At 40.2% G+C, this 16,991-nt stretch overlaps 1 protein-coding gene across 1 annotated transcript; it reads right to left on the bottom strand.

Moving 5' to 3' along the window:
* Positions 1-524: 524 nt before the first annotated feature.
* On the bottom strand, positions 525-15,410 carry LOC145438666 (CD320 antigen-like). Its single transcript, XM_080316024.1, has 7 exons — positions 12,156-15,410; positions 11,035-11,125; positions 7,838-7,971; positions 5,981-6,074; positions 5,338-5,477; positions 2,034-2,072; positions 525-592 (listed from the first exon to the last, which is right to left on the bottom strand). Exons 1-7 carry the CDS (start codon positions 12,214-12,216, stop codon positions 525-527), a joined length of 627 nt encoding a protein of 208 aa, XP_080172150.1. The 5' UTR covers positions 12,217-15,410.
* Positions 15,411-16,991: the final 1,581 nt, after the last annotated feature.

Here is a 16,991-nt window from a genome sequence, read left to right as displayed (position 1 = left end):
ATCAAGCTTTATCCAAATTTACTTATTCTTTAAAAGCCGAATTTACACCTCTTGTCATTCACTCCTCCCAAATAGCGGCGAGAGCGCTTCTCGATATCCTCTTTGGGTTTATTATTCCGCTAGTATGCGACAGCGTACCCACGCCAGCACTTCAGACTCAGATCATAAGAAGAGAAAAAACACAAAAAACTTCGATCGCTCTGCCTATAAAGTAGGCCTAGTTTGTTTTTGCTATAATATGTCGGCAGCTCAGAAACTAGTCAACAATATCGGTTTGGGGTAAACAGCAACAATCCTCCCTATTCCAAAATAAGATACTCTACACTACATCCATAATGTACTTTCACACTCCAACATTTTACCTTTCTGTTTTTAAGTTAGTGTGTGGTATTTTGAATTAAATCATTCATACAACTCACAGCAAACAGAAGCATTAAAAACAATACCTTCTGCACACATTGTGTTTCCGTCACAATAGTATTCTTCCCTCAGCTGACATGGTCCCCACCTCGCATTAAAAGTGTTCATTCCGAAGCAAGTTCGATACCCCGAATTGGCTGCTGGTGAAGATGTGTCTTCGTCGCTTCCATCGCTGAAAATATTTAATAAGGTATTAATAGTGACCGTGGAAGTAACGTCTATTTTTACATATGGATAGTATGAACGTGATGCATGAAACGTTCACAAAAATAGTCGTCTGGTATTGGAAATTTGAAAGAATTCTAGATACCAAATCTAAATCGGCTGGTGATGGCTTTAATTGGTTATACCGTGAATTGTCGTAGACTATACCTGCAGTCTATGCGTCCATCGCAGAATGCTGAAGCAAGAATACACTTGTTCGAGGGGTCTTGACATTCGAACTCATCACCAGAACAACTGATTTCTGTAAGAAAATGACGAATACAAAATATATTTCGTTGTGAAATCTTGTACTCACAGATTGATCAAGCTATCGAACTCAACGATTTTCCGACAAACCGTTTTGTACACTGCGTGGTAGGCAGAAAGAGGTTGAATGCTTCTAGGGAACAAATAAGAAAGATATATAAAGAATAATACTGAGATATTTACTCGCAATGTGTGACAGAAAACATACCTCGGAGTATTCTGCCACAATATGTATTGTTTTATATCCGTTTTCACTGAATATATACAATTTATACTCTTGCATGCATATTTGAAGATCATTTGGTGCATGAGATCGAATATTCGTGATGCAAAGGTTCTGTTTGAGGATTTAACTTAATCCGCGAAATATTAAATTTTGTAAACCCATGACGTCAAACGCCATATTAAACAGTTTCAGGGTCATATAAAACACACACATATATATATAAACATATTTCACGATACTAAAAGATTTGTGAGAGTAACCAATCGTACAACCAGAAATATCACTTATGTGTAACACATAGATTTAATCTATTGTTATTGCGATCCATATCATTCTACTTACCCTATACTAGGCAGTGGTTCGCAACCCCCATGTTTTCGCATACCCTTTTTGGACCATCGAGGACCCTGCCTACCCTCACAAGTTTTAGCTCAAATTCAGCTAAGTCATCGTGCAATCGTTATCTGTCTTGTTCAAATATTACTTGTAGGATAGTGATAAACAGCGACAAAATGACTATTTTTAAATATAGCATAATACTGGTATAGACTTTTATTTCCTCAGAGCGAACTCTGGAGCGGCATTTCCTAAATTATTTGTTCGTGTCTTGAAAATCGATTTGATGTGAACGAGCGGCGAATATCCATTTCCACAAAGATAGGCAGATGCGAATTTAATATTGACACGTTACGCATCTGACGACAACATTGGGTATGATTGCAACATACATGGCACCAAAATTGAATATGAGATTGAATAATTAATTGCAATGTCAAACACCTTGTCCTCTTCTCACCTGGTAACCTGTGGTGTATCCCAAGGCTCAGTACTTCGACCAATCCTCTTCACCTTATATGTCAACGACATATTTGAAACCTCCTCATTGAACACCACACTGTTCGCTGAATATACTGACCTCCTCTCTTCTGCATCTTGAACGGCAGAGCTGGATAGCCTGAATGGTGATCAAATGCCTAAAGTGCACGAGTGGACGGTCCAGAATAACATTTGCATAAACGCCTCGAAATACCAATTGCTAACAGTAAATTCAAAAAATAATCCAACCGTTATCATCGCTGGTCAGCCCGTTTCCAACACAGATAATGCCAAATATTTCGGGGTTTTATTGGACTCGGACATGTGCTGGAAGAGTCATATTCAGTCCCTAGACACTGAATTACCACCGAAGTGCGGCCTGTTCTACTGCCTTGTACGCTTGCTTCATGCCAGCCTGGGTTCTTTTGATACTCTTTAAATCCCTAATCCAGTGGTTCCCAACCGGGGAGGAATTCCTCCCTTGGGGGGAATTTTGCAATTTTTAGGGAGGAATTCCACTTAAGAATTGTTTTTGCAATTTTTAGGGAGGAATTCCACTTTAGAATTGTAACGAATTTCCCAAATTGCTCATATCCGAACTGTCATGTAGTCAACCAGTTATATCCGAACTCATGCTCCTTATGGCTCGTTTTTGTTTGCTGAAAGTATGTTCAAATGCTATTTGAAATCTCTTTTTCATATACAAATCCCCCTATTTTCAAGTCAACGTGTCCAGACAGTGACAAAATATTACAACGTCATCGATTCAAGTCAAAGAGATCGCTAGTCTTGCTTTATTTCGCTAGTCTTGCTTTATTTTAGCAAACAGCTACCCGGAAAAAGACATGTTAAACTTGGTGCAATGATGCCGAAACGTAATGGGTGTCCTAGATTTCAATGAGCTCTGGCGGGGAATCTGATCACGTGTATGTTATGTATCAGGGCTGTGACCAAGTAGTGAGGTTCCGAGTCACAAGTCAAATTCACTTTCATAGTTTTGACTCGAGTCAAGTCGAATTATTTTCAATTAACCATTGAGTCAAGTCCGAGTCCAAGTCCAAGTCACCGAGCAGAGGGTCGAGTCCGAGTCATGGTATTATGCCTCGATTTCGAGTTCAAATCACACTCAAGTCAACGTTGTTTGGTGATATTGAATGATTTGGATTTATGATTTACTAATTTTCCTCCGTTTGAGCAGTTTCTTGTCGCATTGTCCAGTACCAGTGTCAATAGATGAAATTCCAACTGGGTGGTCACTTTACTGTTCTTCGAAATTACAATGAAATGTCGGTCTTGGATGTTTTATAGTCTTGAGTCATATGGCTTGGTTCGAGTCATGCACAATGACTCGAGTCCAAGTCGAGTCAATACCCAGATTGTCTTGAGTTGAGTCGAGTCGTTTCCGTATTTTGAGAATTTTGATAATTCATCAAGTCATCAAAGAATGGTGACTCGAGTGAAAATCGATTCTGGTCAACCCTGCTATATATGAAAGTACCAAAATTATTGGCCAAATGCACACGCAAACCTGAGAAAAAAATCGCGAGACCAGTAAATTTATGGATATTGATTTATCATAGCAGTTTTGGTAGCCATTGGTGCTTGGTAAGCCGAAAACACAAATGGAAGTGTGGGGTTCTGTTGAGTCAAGCCTTCCAGAATTTGTTTGATTGGGACCAAGACCATTGTTTTTGGAGATCTACAAACTGTTATTACAGTACTGCTAGAAACTAACACTCGGTGCCGCCCGTCTTATTCTCTCAGTCAACAGGTGTTTGCGCGGTAAAACTGACCTTTTTTAATCATCGGGCAGATTTATCGCAAGGGGGGAATTTGTGCTTGAATTACGGCCAAGGGAGGCACGGGATGAAAAAGGTTGGGAACCACTGCCCTAATCCAATCGAAGTTACAACTTGGCATCCTTTGTTGGGGGGCTGCCAATAAAACTGCACCCGAGCCACTGCAAAAACTACAACATAAGGTTTTCCGTATCATAGCTAGAGCCCCACACGGGCCTGGTTGTCCATTCAACAAGTCACTGCTGAAGAGATTTGGTGTCCTAAACATAGAATATATGCGGAAACTAGAAATCGCCTAGTTTATGTATCAGTTCCACTGTGGTCGTTGCCCCAAATATTTCAATGACTTTTTTTTGCCTCCGAATCAAAAGCGCACAAGTACAACACACGCGCGTCCACGTCGTTCAAATATCATATCATCGACCGAAAAGATCATCGCTCCATCAAATATGCCGGACCTGATTTCTGAAACAGTATCCCGCCGGCTATCCGACAGTCAACGAGCATATCCACATTCAAATCGAAATACCAATTACTACTCAATGAATACTAGTGCAAACTCAAGATTACCGGACCACGACTGACCTATCGATATCGCCTTCCATGACAGGCCACCCTATTTTGTCGCTTGCTTTTTTCTATACTATCTTCTTTACTTTTCATTCAGCGTGCATGCCTTCTCTTTACCTCGCCTAGGCTAGGGTGGGTGTCTTATTCCAAGTCGCTTCGACACCTTCCTATACTTTCATTGTATCGCATTTCTGTGGTGTATTGAACTGATAAAATGGCTAATAAACCAATGATGATGATGATTACGGAACAGATCACACCTGCCCTAGTCATTCCTTTCGACAAGCTCATCATAAAGTTATTCTGCAATAGTAGTTTCAGTTATGTATATGATAGCAGAAATTGGATTCCGCGGCGAGGTTCCAATCCCTTCATTCGGACAGAGAGCTTCAGGACATTCGATTTCAAACCCTATTTCACAAATTTGCTATAACTGACAACTTCAAACCCAAAATATTTTGAAAACAATTCAAAGTCAGCCTTATTAACATTACTACTACAACTTTTTCGTTTTCCTCAAATCCAAACATCTCTAAACAGCAATATGTTTGTATCAGGGCCATTGATAATTTGGCAATGGAATGAATTCGCGCAGTAGGATATTTCGTCTCAGACGACGATTCTGTTTATGTGAGTCCAGATGTTTTAGCAGTTATGAAGTGAAACTGAAACTGAAACCTATTTCCCTAATTTAAAAAAATTACAAATTAATTCATCAATCACTTTGCAAATTTAGATGTTTCGTGGACCCCCGGTTGAGTACCAGTGCTAAAAGGGAATTTTCGTAATTTTGCGATCCAGGTTTTGTTGTTTGTGGTATCCATGATGTTTGTCGACTACAATTATCATGATAATTTACACCAGGCCGATATTCGTTATTTTTTATCCCGTAACTGATGAATGGTACCTCGGCCCAGTTGTAGGCTATTTGTAAGACACCGCTTACGAGGATGAGATCACGAGGAGGAGCTTAGATAAACCCCCAACATCCAGCTAATCCAGTTATTCGCGACTTCGTAAATGATCCATACTCACCGTCCCGGCATAATCTATTCCTGTCCTGCTCCAAGTCAGGTGGCAGAACGCAAAGTGCTGCGCTGAAGAGACTTGTCCCTCTGCACAGAGTTCGATTATCATCGCCTTCAGTTGCATACTGTGGCTCATCCCATCCATCACTGTGAAAGTATTCAAACGAAATAGTATGGAAGACAGTCGATGCACTATGCTCTTGCCTATTTATGATACTTGTATTATATTGTTATCTTGCTTTTAAAACTAATGTCTACGTTATATAGGTAAACTGCGGTGCGTTTCTGCGCCTAAACGGGATATGTAGATCCTCTCCAACTCATATTGAGTAGAATACCAAGTCTAAAAAGCATTAAGAGGCAGGGGGCGACTTTGCTCGCCGGTTTACGTTAACGACATATCAACCAAACTAATGGAGTTTCGTTGCATTTCTTTCAATACGGACAGTAGGTGATATCGATATATAGCATACCAAGTATCTTCTTTATGCTAATTGCTTGGAATATTCCCATACAATGAACTTACTCGTGCACCCCAGCTAGTGGTGGCAGACCTATCATTAATGGTGAAGCACTCCGCGAAAGGGTGGAAATTTTGAAAAGGTGATTTTCATTTACAATGTCATGAAATCTAACAAGTATATGCGTACCTGCAGTCTTCCTGACTATCGCAGAATTCTGAAGCGGGAATACAGACTCTCGGTGGTTTGCGGCATTCGAATTCGTCTTCGAAACAACGAATTTCTGTAATAAGGGAAAAGTATTCAAGTCGGTTGTGTTTTTTCTGTTTGGAACGGCTGTATGAAGATTCATCGAACTGACAAATATTTCCCGTGCTTTTCACTTGCTTCCTGACGTTAGTATTATGATATTGATGGTGGGGTGAATATCGATCAATAAGAAAGTTTTACCGAAGTTCTGGCGGGAATTAATTTATTTATTCATAACTAATGAGATCGTCATTCACACCTATGGGTCTGCTTAATATATATATAGAACAGCGTTTCTGAACGTTTTTTTTTATGGTTCGGACACAAATTGCTATGCGGTCTAGATGTTGCATAAAATGTTAAGTCGTGACTAGCTAAGGTCAACACATTCGCTCATGACCTTTATGCCGAGCACTTGAAAGATAAAAGCTGCATTTAACCAAAGTATAGGAGCATATCTAATAAAGAATGATGTAGTTTTATAAATGCAGTATCAAGACTGGGCATTCGTGTACCTCTTGAAAGTAGCCCGCATACCGCCAAGGCGGCATGGACCCAAACTCCCTGATATAGAACGTTTTGCATGCTCAAGGCGGAGGTCTGGAGTAATGACTTGGGAATATATCTGAGTGCCGCATATAAACAGTATAAATCGGTTATCATGATATATTTACTTGGCTTAGTGCAGTGGTTCCCAACCGGGGGGAATTTTGAAATTTTTAGGGGTAATCTGGCTTTGGGGGTGTATCGGAAGATACACTGGGTTCGCAATGTGTGTTTAGATGGCGTGGTGGTAAACTCCACAGCAGCAACACCAATGGGTTGTGAGTTCAAGTCCGACCGAGGTCGACTCAGGAATTCATACCATAAGTGTGGGGGGTTCATCTAGACTCCTCCTTGCTATCTCATCCGTGTTAGAGGTGTCTTATAAAAGTCTAGAAATGGTCCGTGCTATAATTCGGCCGCTACGGAATAACAAAAATGGAGAAAATTGGCCTGGTTAAATGACCATAGTATTCAACGCACACTATGAACACCTCAGAACAAACAAGTTGGGTTTGACAAGGTTTTTAGATTTACGGTAGAACTGTTATGTAGAAACTAATTCATTACAATTGTAGGTTTTCAGCTGGGTGTATGTTTAAATGCCCTCCGTAGATATTGCACCCCCTGATAAAGTGAGGATCGCAACACGATTTCGTTGGGCCCGCGACAACCTCCCGATCAAATGGTTGTGCGTTAAAAAGCACCTCTTTCAGTCACACGCAAATTTTTCATAGGGGGAATTTCGGCTCAAATATCGGCCAAGGGGGCCACGAGGCGAAAAAGGTTGGGAACCACTGGCTTAGTGAAATGCGTGATTGAATATTCATTTCATTTCGTATAGAGACAACGATCATCAGAACTAAACAAACATGACGAAACTTAAACTTATAATCCAAGTAATTTACTGCGCCCGTTTTCTCATACGTGTTGATTGACAAGAAGCCCAACAGGTCGCACAACCGCAATATGTTATTTTCAGTACGCGGATTTCTGTTTAAGCTTCCTTAAAATCTCCGATTTTCGAGCTTGATAAGATCTAACGATTCTAACCAGTAGCAACATCATTCAGTGATCCCAAGAAAGTGTTGCTGATTTGCGGACACAAAATTTTGATTCTGATAATATCAAAAATATAGCACGCGGTCGGAATAAAATAGTATACGTGAATTCGCACATAGATTCAAATAGTATTTTTAGTAAATGCAAACTGACGGAATCAGTTCACGATATATCTCCTGTTCATGTTCATACCATCTCTGCATAAGGACTGTTTTTCTTGCTGAAGTTCGAGAGGAAGGATACAAAGTATGTTTGGTGGTCTTGACCTTCTGCACAACGTTCCGTTATCCTGATACGATGAAGCATACGGCTCGTCTGACCCGTCGCTGGCAACAAGATTTATAGTAGGTTCAATGTTCAATTTCTATGTCTCCGAGGATTCTATATATAAATCACTAAAAAGGTGAAAACCCGACTATACCGCAGTGATTCGAATAGCTGTCGAGTGTGTGACTTGGCATCAAATCAAGTATACGAGTAGCCCTCATGATGGCGAGAAACAGGAGTTACTTGTGACGTTCAACTACTCCACTACTGTATGCACCTATTATGCAACCATAATAAGGACTTTGTAGTTATTGATATATTTCGCAGTGCTTTGTGAAAATGCAGCAAACATATATAACCATTTAATACAGTATCAGTATCAGTTTTATTAATATTTTCATCATTTCAAAACGCCAGAAAACTGCGATACAATAAAAAGATAGGAAGGTGCCGAAAAGACTTAAAGTGTCTTTGAGATCAGACACCCACCTTGGCCTAGCCGAAGCAGAGAAGAGGCATGCATACTGAATGAAAAGTAAAGCAGAGAATATAAAAGGCAAGCGACAAAATGAGGTGACATGTTGCGGAAGGCGAGATTGATATGTTAGGTCGTGGTCCGGTGATCATGGAGGCTGGCGATTTAGTGTAACATATATTGATTTCTGTAATCTGTGGTGCGGACAACCTAGGTGTCAAGAAAGTGACGACTGTACTTTAATCATTGCATTTGAAACTCGATTCGAGTTCTGCAAGTCGCATCGATTTGCCCAGCCTAAGGAATCACACCCATCTGCATGGTAGAGTTTGCAAGAATGCAGCATGGCGTGGATCGTCAAAATATGAAGTTGGCGATTATTTTACGTCGGTATCAATTTTATCACGTGTTTTAACATTCTTCTTGTTTGGTATCATGGATCGGTGCTTTTAAACCTTTTTGACAGCCATCGGCTTCATTATTTTCACAAACCAACCGAAAACCCCTACACATAACGAAGACAAGAGTTGACCATCTTTAATTCAAATACCCAATAAGTAGGCTACTGATTTTCAGCAAATCTACACCAGTCGTAACTTTTTGCGCCAACGTTCCCTTATTAGGCCATCAAATTTGTCATCAAAAAGACATTTCCGTTTCCTCGTTTTGATGTATCCTAGTGCATTAAAGGCTTTTTCGGCCAAATAACACGTGTAGTTTTGTACAAGAACTTCTAGTGCTTCGATCGCGACGTATTTAACCCTCGTTCGCTTTCGAATTTTGATTACGTATCAACAGTAATAATGCGCAACCATCAATTCACTACGGCGGTCGTTCGTCATTCGAGTAAGTTTTAACTAATGCTTCGCAACGACAAAAGTTACGAACTATGAATATAAACAATCGATTACACATATTTTGGCATGGGTGGCTTCATGCTGAACGTTGGTGATTTATTTTTGCCTCCCAAGCAATGTTCCCTCTAATTTTTCAAGAGTCCGCGCAAACACGCCCACTCACTGCGCAGGCCCTCGGACAACAGTGCGCAACCACCCTCCAATAGGGTGATAAAACTAATTACTGGGGGCGAAGCCTTCGACTCTACGCTTATTCCGGTACTTATCATGTACATTGGGTGCCCATTTAGTAGTAGCGTCCCTAAACGCGCGAAGGGCGAAAATATTTCTATAATTCATGATTGCATCGGCCAGTATAATAGGGAATTTCATATATATTGCTATCAATTTTTATCCTCTCCCTGCTCACATAATCAGATTTACCGGTAGAACTGATCCAGTAAGGTGTGTTGGAATAAATAGGCCCTCTAAATAATAATAAAACATCTTCAATCGTACCCGTTGATAAAATGACTTCGTTACATGATGCTTTTTCGTGACCCCCTATCTGCTATGTCAAAAGATATTGAAATCGCCAAAACGTACTAAAATAAAAGACGTACACGATTTCAAATTGGTATTTCTCAACTGGAAAATAATGTTCCCTCTATATGGCATTTGTCTTGTTGTGGGACTCGGATCGCCAGGACAGGAACATTCGGCGCCAGCCATTCAGGCGCCCATGGGCATGGACAATTACACATATATTTGTATATATCGAAGTTTTCGGTCAGCACCGGGACAGTCTTTTTCGCTGCTGGTCGTTCTGGCGCACTTCTTGGATTCGCATGTTACATAGCCTTTAACTTCACATGTCTTGGCGCGTCATGTTGCGGTAATGGCTGACGCCCAACTGCCCATTTCTATAAATCATGCCTAATTTTTTTTTTGGGAAAGGGTAGGCTACCCAATATTCAGATAACTTACAATGATAAAACGCGCGTAGCGCGAAAAATAATTCCTGAAAATTTTCAAAAAATACCACCGAATTTATGTTAATTCTCGAAATAATTTTGGACCCCCTTCGAGCTCGGCCCTTCCAATTGGGGGGTTTGGGGTGCGAAAGTTACGGTCCTGAGTAAATCTTACGCAATGCTCATGCCACGCGAAGAAGACTATCATTCGTTAGTTTCTCGCAGATTAAGTTCGAGCTATAGCCCATTGTTATTTATAACTTTGTTAAAACATGTTATTTCGCCATTCCCAGAAAATAATGCGCTATTGAAATGATATCAGTATCGCTCACGTGTACGAGGCCATACCAAAAAAATATATTCCGTGAGGCGTAGGTGATTGTGAACTCTAATTTCTTCACGGAGCGCAATAGTTACCTTTGCGGGGCGCATTTGTACATCGGTTTCAGACTTCAGTAATAACACTATTTGGCCCTGGTAATGTTCCATCTTAATTTTCACGAATCTGCGTGCCTGCGTGGTCCATTGGACAACAGTGCGCAACAACTATAAAAAAAAAAAAACATCATTTCTGATGTTTTGTGCGCAGCGTAGATTTTCTGTGCGCAGAGACCGTTTCAGCACTGCGCATTTGCGCACGTGCGCAGCTTAGAGGGAACATTGCTCCCAAGCCTGCTATCAGCCACCTAATCGGTCCTGTATTCACCACTGGCAACACCTAGCCCTCTTACAAGTGTAACCTATACCATAATCTCGATTATGTTAGTTAGTCTCACATGTCAACGAACAGATACCTCGACCCCAGACTAGAAAAAGGCTTCACGAAATGTCGATTACCTGCAGTCTCTCTTTCCATCGCAGATGAGTGACTTGGGAAGACATGTTACATCGTCGCAGCGAAACTGTTCGTTAGAACATATTTGATCCGCTGAAATATTATTAAACGAAAACATCAAATATATCAATGATTCTTTACCGCGACTGATATCAGAAGTTTGAGCCGATTCCAATATCACCGATACACGCAATTTTATCGATAGTCCTGTATTATAATTTCCTATCAAATTGTGGCATATTTGATCTAGCATTCTAATCACGGCAGTAGGAATTAGTGCGAAGCGGATCGACAAATTCTCTGGTCCGACCCAGCTCCGGCCGTACCAGGAGAAAGTACTGATCCGGCTCCGATCCGCGTCCCTACCAAAAATGAAAAAGTCCTGCCGGAAATCCTGCCCAACACGGTACGGTTGTTCCGTGAATTTAAAAGTATGGCTCGTTTTATTTTCGCACTGGCTTGGCGGTTACTTGCGTGTTGTTGGTTGGTAGTTATTTAGTTACAAACGTCATGCTTATCCATAAAGATTCCGACCTTATCAAAAAAAGTACTGATCAGGCTGCAATCCGGTCCGGCAAAATTGAAAAAATCCGTCCGGATATCCAATCCGGCTCCGGTCCATGCTCCGCACTAGTAGGAATTTGTAAAATCTACTCAAGGTTTAATTGTGACTATGTTTTGCAATAAAAGTCCAGCTGACTTGCGCATCCTTTCTCACAGGAATATGGTGTAATTTATTTTTATTCGTCATAAATATACCCAAAAGAACGACCCGCTCACTTAAAACCAATGAGTTAATTGAAAATAAAGATAAATATCGACCAGAGCAGAATGTCGATACTTATTTTAGCATGCAGTATAAAAACGATTTATAATATTTCTAAATTCAGTAACTATCGAGCTGTTGTTCGCAATTCAAGTTACTCATCAAATAATTATTTCTGTTTCTTGCTATTGAGTGGGCAAATCCAGTCAAGTCCAATGATTTAGATGCAGAGACAGATTAGCTACTCAGATACAGCAATGAATTATAGCACTCAAAGGAAGTGAATCATCTGTGTTAGCTATTTACATGTTTTATACTAACCTATAATAGCTTTTAAATACAGGTACTATGACTTACCTTGCACGCCTGCGACCACCACGACTACTGCGGCGGTGAAGAAGCATAACAAGCGCATCATCCACTCAAACAGGAGTCACGAAAGCGTGGACTTTTCAGTTTCTATTCGTTACCAGTGGAATGTTGAGATGTGGAGGACGATGCGATAGGTTGCGACTACTGTACCTGAAGCTAGATATTCGGGATACTACTTACTCTGCCGACGATTTGAAATAGACAATACAGAAACAATACCGATGCTTTTATATAAATACACTAAAGCACAAAAGCACGTTTTGCCTTGACGCCAATTTCACTGTGTAAATGGGTAGAAAATTGTGATGTGAAATATCCCGAAATTATCATCTTGTTATCAGTATGAATATGATATAGCATACATATTGTCGTGCAGGTGATCTATAAATTGATCAATGAATCTTCAATCCAAATCGTTCCGTTGTGCGATCAACTGTACTTCTAAAAAACGTAACGTTTGCTTGGATCATTTGAGCGTATGGAGTGCGTCACGTAAAATTCAGCTATTACATCAGCCCAAACTTACTTAGCCTAAATCGAATCGATGGTAACCAAAAGTATATGAATAAATGTACAAGCCTACAAAACAATCCAAGTCTAAATATTCATAGCGAACAATCATTGCCTAATCTCAGTCATGAATTATTATTGATATGCGGCTATTTCCGAGAAACAAGGACGACGCCAAAATAACCGTCAAGAATCCTATATATTACATCGCAAATTTCACAATAAGCGGCGACGTTGTAAAATCATAGTATGCTCAATGCTCATAAGACGATCTTTATCATATGATCGGCATGGCAAGTTATTCAGTATATTTACTCCTCATACCTACAGCAAAAAGTCGGCGAAGTAACACACGGTCGACGTACTCTTATTCCAAATAGATTGTCCATTACGTTCACTCCGCTGTAGCACTGAAATCTTTTGTATTGCGATTTTACTCAATTTCTTTTCAACTGAAAGCATACGCAGTCGATTGAAATTTTATATAGCAATACTTCCCTGCATCTCCACCGGTAGAAATGTACGGGTATGCTACGTAAAACTCGACTTTAACTTCAGAAAAATCTTACTTTTTTGAGCAATGTCACACGTTGGTTTGTGACAACAATCGATTCTATAGCAAGAGTATACTTTATCGTAGTATAATTTACATACCAATACAAGTCTGCGTATTCATAGCGAACATTGCCTAAACTCAGTCATGACTTATTAATGCTGTTCGGCTATTTTCGAAAAACAATGTCGACGTAAAAAGATCTCTCATAATGATTACAGATTGTATCGTGAATTTGTATGAATATGTAATTAGCGATCACGTTGAAAAATCATGGTCATATGGTAATCTTTATCATATAATCGGCATATCAATATAATCAGAATAGATATCTTTATTATACTTATGAAATGAAGCGGCCAGTCTAACACAAGCTCCACGAACTCCTATTTCAAATAGACGAAATAATACAAGTGCATATATTCATCCCGAACAATCATTTCATAAGCCAGGGGACTCGGCCCGCGTCGACATTTCATATTTTCAAGAATGTGTCAATTTGTTTGACACATATCGTGACTTGGTTACAACCTTGGACGCAAAATACTATTTGCATGTCATGGGGAATAGTAATATAACAGAACGTCGTAGCTTGGTATTTCAAAAGCGGTCACCGTAGTCAAGAAGAAGTACAGATACTCAAATGCAGTACTCAAGTATAGGTAGAAGTAGTGCTTTTCGAAGCACCCTAAAACTACTTCAAGTAGAAGTATAATTTACTCTCTTTGAAAACTACTCATGTAAGTAAGTATAGTTTCGAAAAGCAGTAATAAATACGCTGTCGTGGATCGCTAAAATCTGGAAACTGGCATCTGCGGAGGGTGCAAAAAGATGCCGGGTTTGTGCTGCTACATCCCATTTCGGAGATATATATTTTCAACAGCTTTTGTCTGCAGCATGTCATACGATTGATAGCTATAGTATAGGACAGTGTTTGTACACCTTTTTCACCCCTGTACCACCTTTAAGAAAATGTGACCTTTTATTACAAGGCTTATAGTTAATACGGATAAGTTATATCGGATACTACATTAACGCTTCGCGCCATTTGGAAGGCAACTGAAAATACGGTAGATCGTGTAATTCCTAACGTATTGCTGAGCTTTATTTATTGTGGTGAAACTGTCATATGGGCGACTATGCTGCATGAAATTGCTCACACAAACCACGCCACCGCTACATCAATTATGTTGACCGAGACTTTCATTGAAGCAGATTAGTCCCTCCATATATATTTCGCGCGAAGCATGACGAAAATGCTATACTCTCCGCGAAAACAGCATTTCTCCGTTTCGGTCTCTTTCTATCTATTATTGGGAGAACAAAATACTTCTACTTGACAAACTGTGAATAGCGAAAAGTGGATCACCAAATTTGACGAAGTAGAAGAGCTGGATATTCGCTTTACTTGAGTAGAGGCAATTCGTTACTGCAAACCTCTTGGCATTTCGCTATCCAAGCAAGTCGTTACGGAAACCATTGGGATTCTGTTCCCCATTCATGTATATAGTTAGTTACAGCTTGGGTCGCTTTATCCATGCTATCAACGCCACTGAACGGTGTCAAGTAACGTAGTGGTACGCTCCAGCGCTCTAACACCAATAGGTTCTTCCGCGATTGGACGTTTCTATGATTATGACATAATAATTGTTATGTCTATGGTGTTACGTGATGTCTTCGTGTCAAGCGTGGATTGCTACGACCGTAAATCACATTTTCACGATGTGCGTGGAATGTTAGTCTGCAAGATTGGTTCGCTGTCAATTTGACAATTTCATAACGTCAAATAGAGCTTACTTGGAATGACGTTGATTGACCCTATTAATGCTGGGGTCAGCGGCGTCATCAAAAACTACAAAATTGGCTCGCGAGCACATTTGAGTTTGAGACATCTGGCCTAAACTCAGTCATGACTTAATAATACTATTCGGCTGTTTTCGAGATGCAAGGTCAATATCATAAAATCCGCCATGTTTCTTGGAGAATATATATCGCGTATTTTGTAATTAGCGGTCAAGGTAATCAATATAGTTGTAGGCCTACTCCTCATACTCATGGCAAGAAGTGGTCGGAGCAATCCATGGCCAGGTATAGATATTCTAAATAGACTGTCAATTACGTTCTCTCTGCTATATCACTGTAATCTTCATATTGCAATATCACTCCCAATTTGTGGAAGTGCACGCATGTCTTGTAACTTGAAATCTGATATAACCATACTTTACTCCATGTCCATCGGCAGAAATGCACTAGTTTTGATCGATATCATTCGGCTTAGGAAAACAAGGAAGCACGCTATAACAACTCTAAACAACTCTAACGATAGGTAAGCTGATGTAGGAGTTCGTGTTTCGGATGAAATACGACACAACGACTTTCATTATAGGATACCTCACACCGAACTTGTTGTTAAACGACAGCAGTTACAACAACATAAACTACATGCAAAGGCCTGGTCGATGTCAAGGTGATATGCTAAGCCGCTGAAGCATTTATAATACCGTAATATTTGTAGAGCACCCGTTTTGGCAGATTACCACCGTGATGTTCGGACGAATATAATTTTTTTAGAACGAAACTGACTATTGTAGTGGATAAACCCATGTCCAAAGAACCCAAGCAGTTCACTGGTCAAGTCCAACGGTTTCAACGGGGGCCCAGAAGCACACACTATTTTTGTGTGAAAACCATTTTATAATGGTTATACACTTTATCAGTCATCAATATGCGTCTTCGGATTCCAGTTACCATATGTGACAAATGTTTTCACTACTTTGTTTGTCTTTCCGTGTCACGAATTTTATTGCGAGTTAACCAACGGTAAACCGTCGAATGCCATACTAATAGCGTGAGCAATCTCTGCGGTGTCATAAGTTTTCAGCTCGTCAAATCATGGTCTGGAACCTTCGGTAAGCGAGGTAAACCTTCAGCGCTTTCATGCCAATAAGCGAATGTCGTATTGATATGCCATGAGCGTTTCTGCCTGTCGCTGTAAGCAGGAATTTTCTTGTCCCAATAAAAAGTAGCCGATGCGTGCGCGATGATCGGTCATTGTGGTCGATTGAGAGAACACCGAATTGACAAGCATCCGTTGACGAAATGAGATGCTTGTCTAATGTCTATACATCACGAGTTTACTGCGTAACGTCAAATACGTCGTTGTTGAGACTGTGAGAAGCTGCGTCACAGTGCGCATCTCAAACGAATTACGAGTCTTAATTAATAGGAAATAATTAGGAAACGCACGATAATAATTGACTTTCCCCAGGAGTGCCTGTAACTGACACCATCAAGATGTTTTGGTAATTGTTTGTATGCTTCAACGGATTTCCTGGATGGGCGTTTGCCGTCCTTGTCAATTATAAGAAAAATATGCTCCATACTTTTTTTTGGTTAGACGCTAAAAATCTACGATAAGTAGCGAAAACGATCGCGGAACTGAATGTGACTCAGAAATTCATTCGTCGATGGAGTAAAAAAAAAGTGCGTGTGGATGGCAGACAAATCCACCGCATCTACATCTAGTTCGAATTGAAAATAAGCATCGGCAAGATAATTGGTATGATAAGACAACCACCCTGTAGTTTGTGAAGAATTTTATGTTTGGGGTATATAATGCTGATGTGTCTGAATTTGTTGATTCAATGTTTTGAAGCATCCACTGGTGTGTAGTGACCCCTCGGATTTTGTTGAGGGTTGCCATACGTCCTGATTTTCCCGGATACATCCGGCATTTGAATGTTCAAACAGCGTCGGGA

The sequence above is a fragment of the Botryllus schlosseri genome, chromosome 1 (genome assembly GCF_051294905.1).
Source record: "Botryllus schlosseri isolate E-star chromosome 1, Bs_hap1, whole genome shotgun sequence".
NCBI lineage: Eukaryota > Metazoa > Chordata > Ascidiacea > Stolidobranchia > Styelidae > Botryllus > Botryllus schlosseri.
This window is presented reverse-complemented; position numbering and strand designations above follow the sequence as displayed.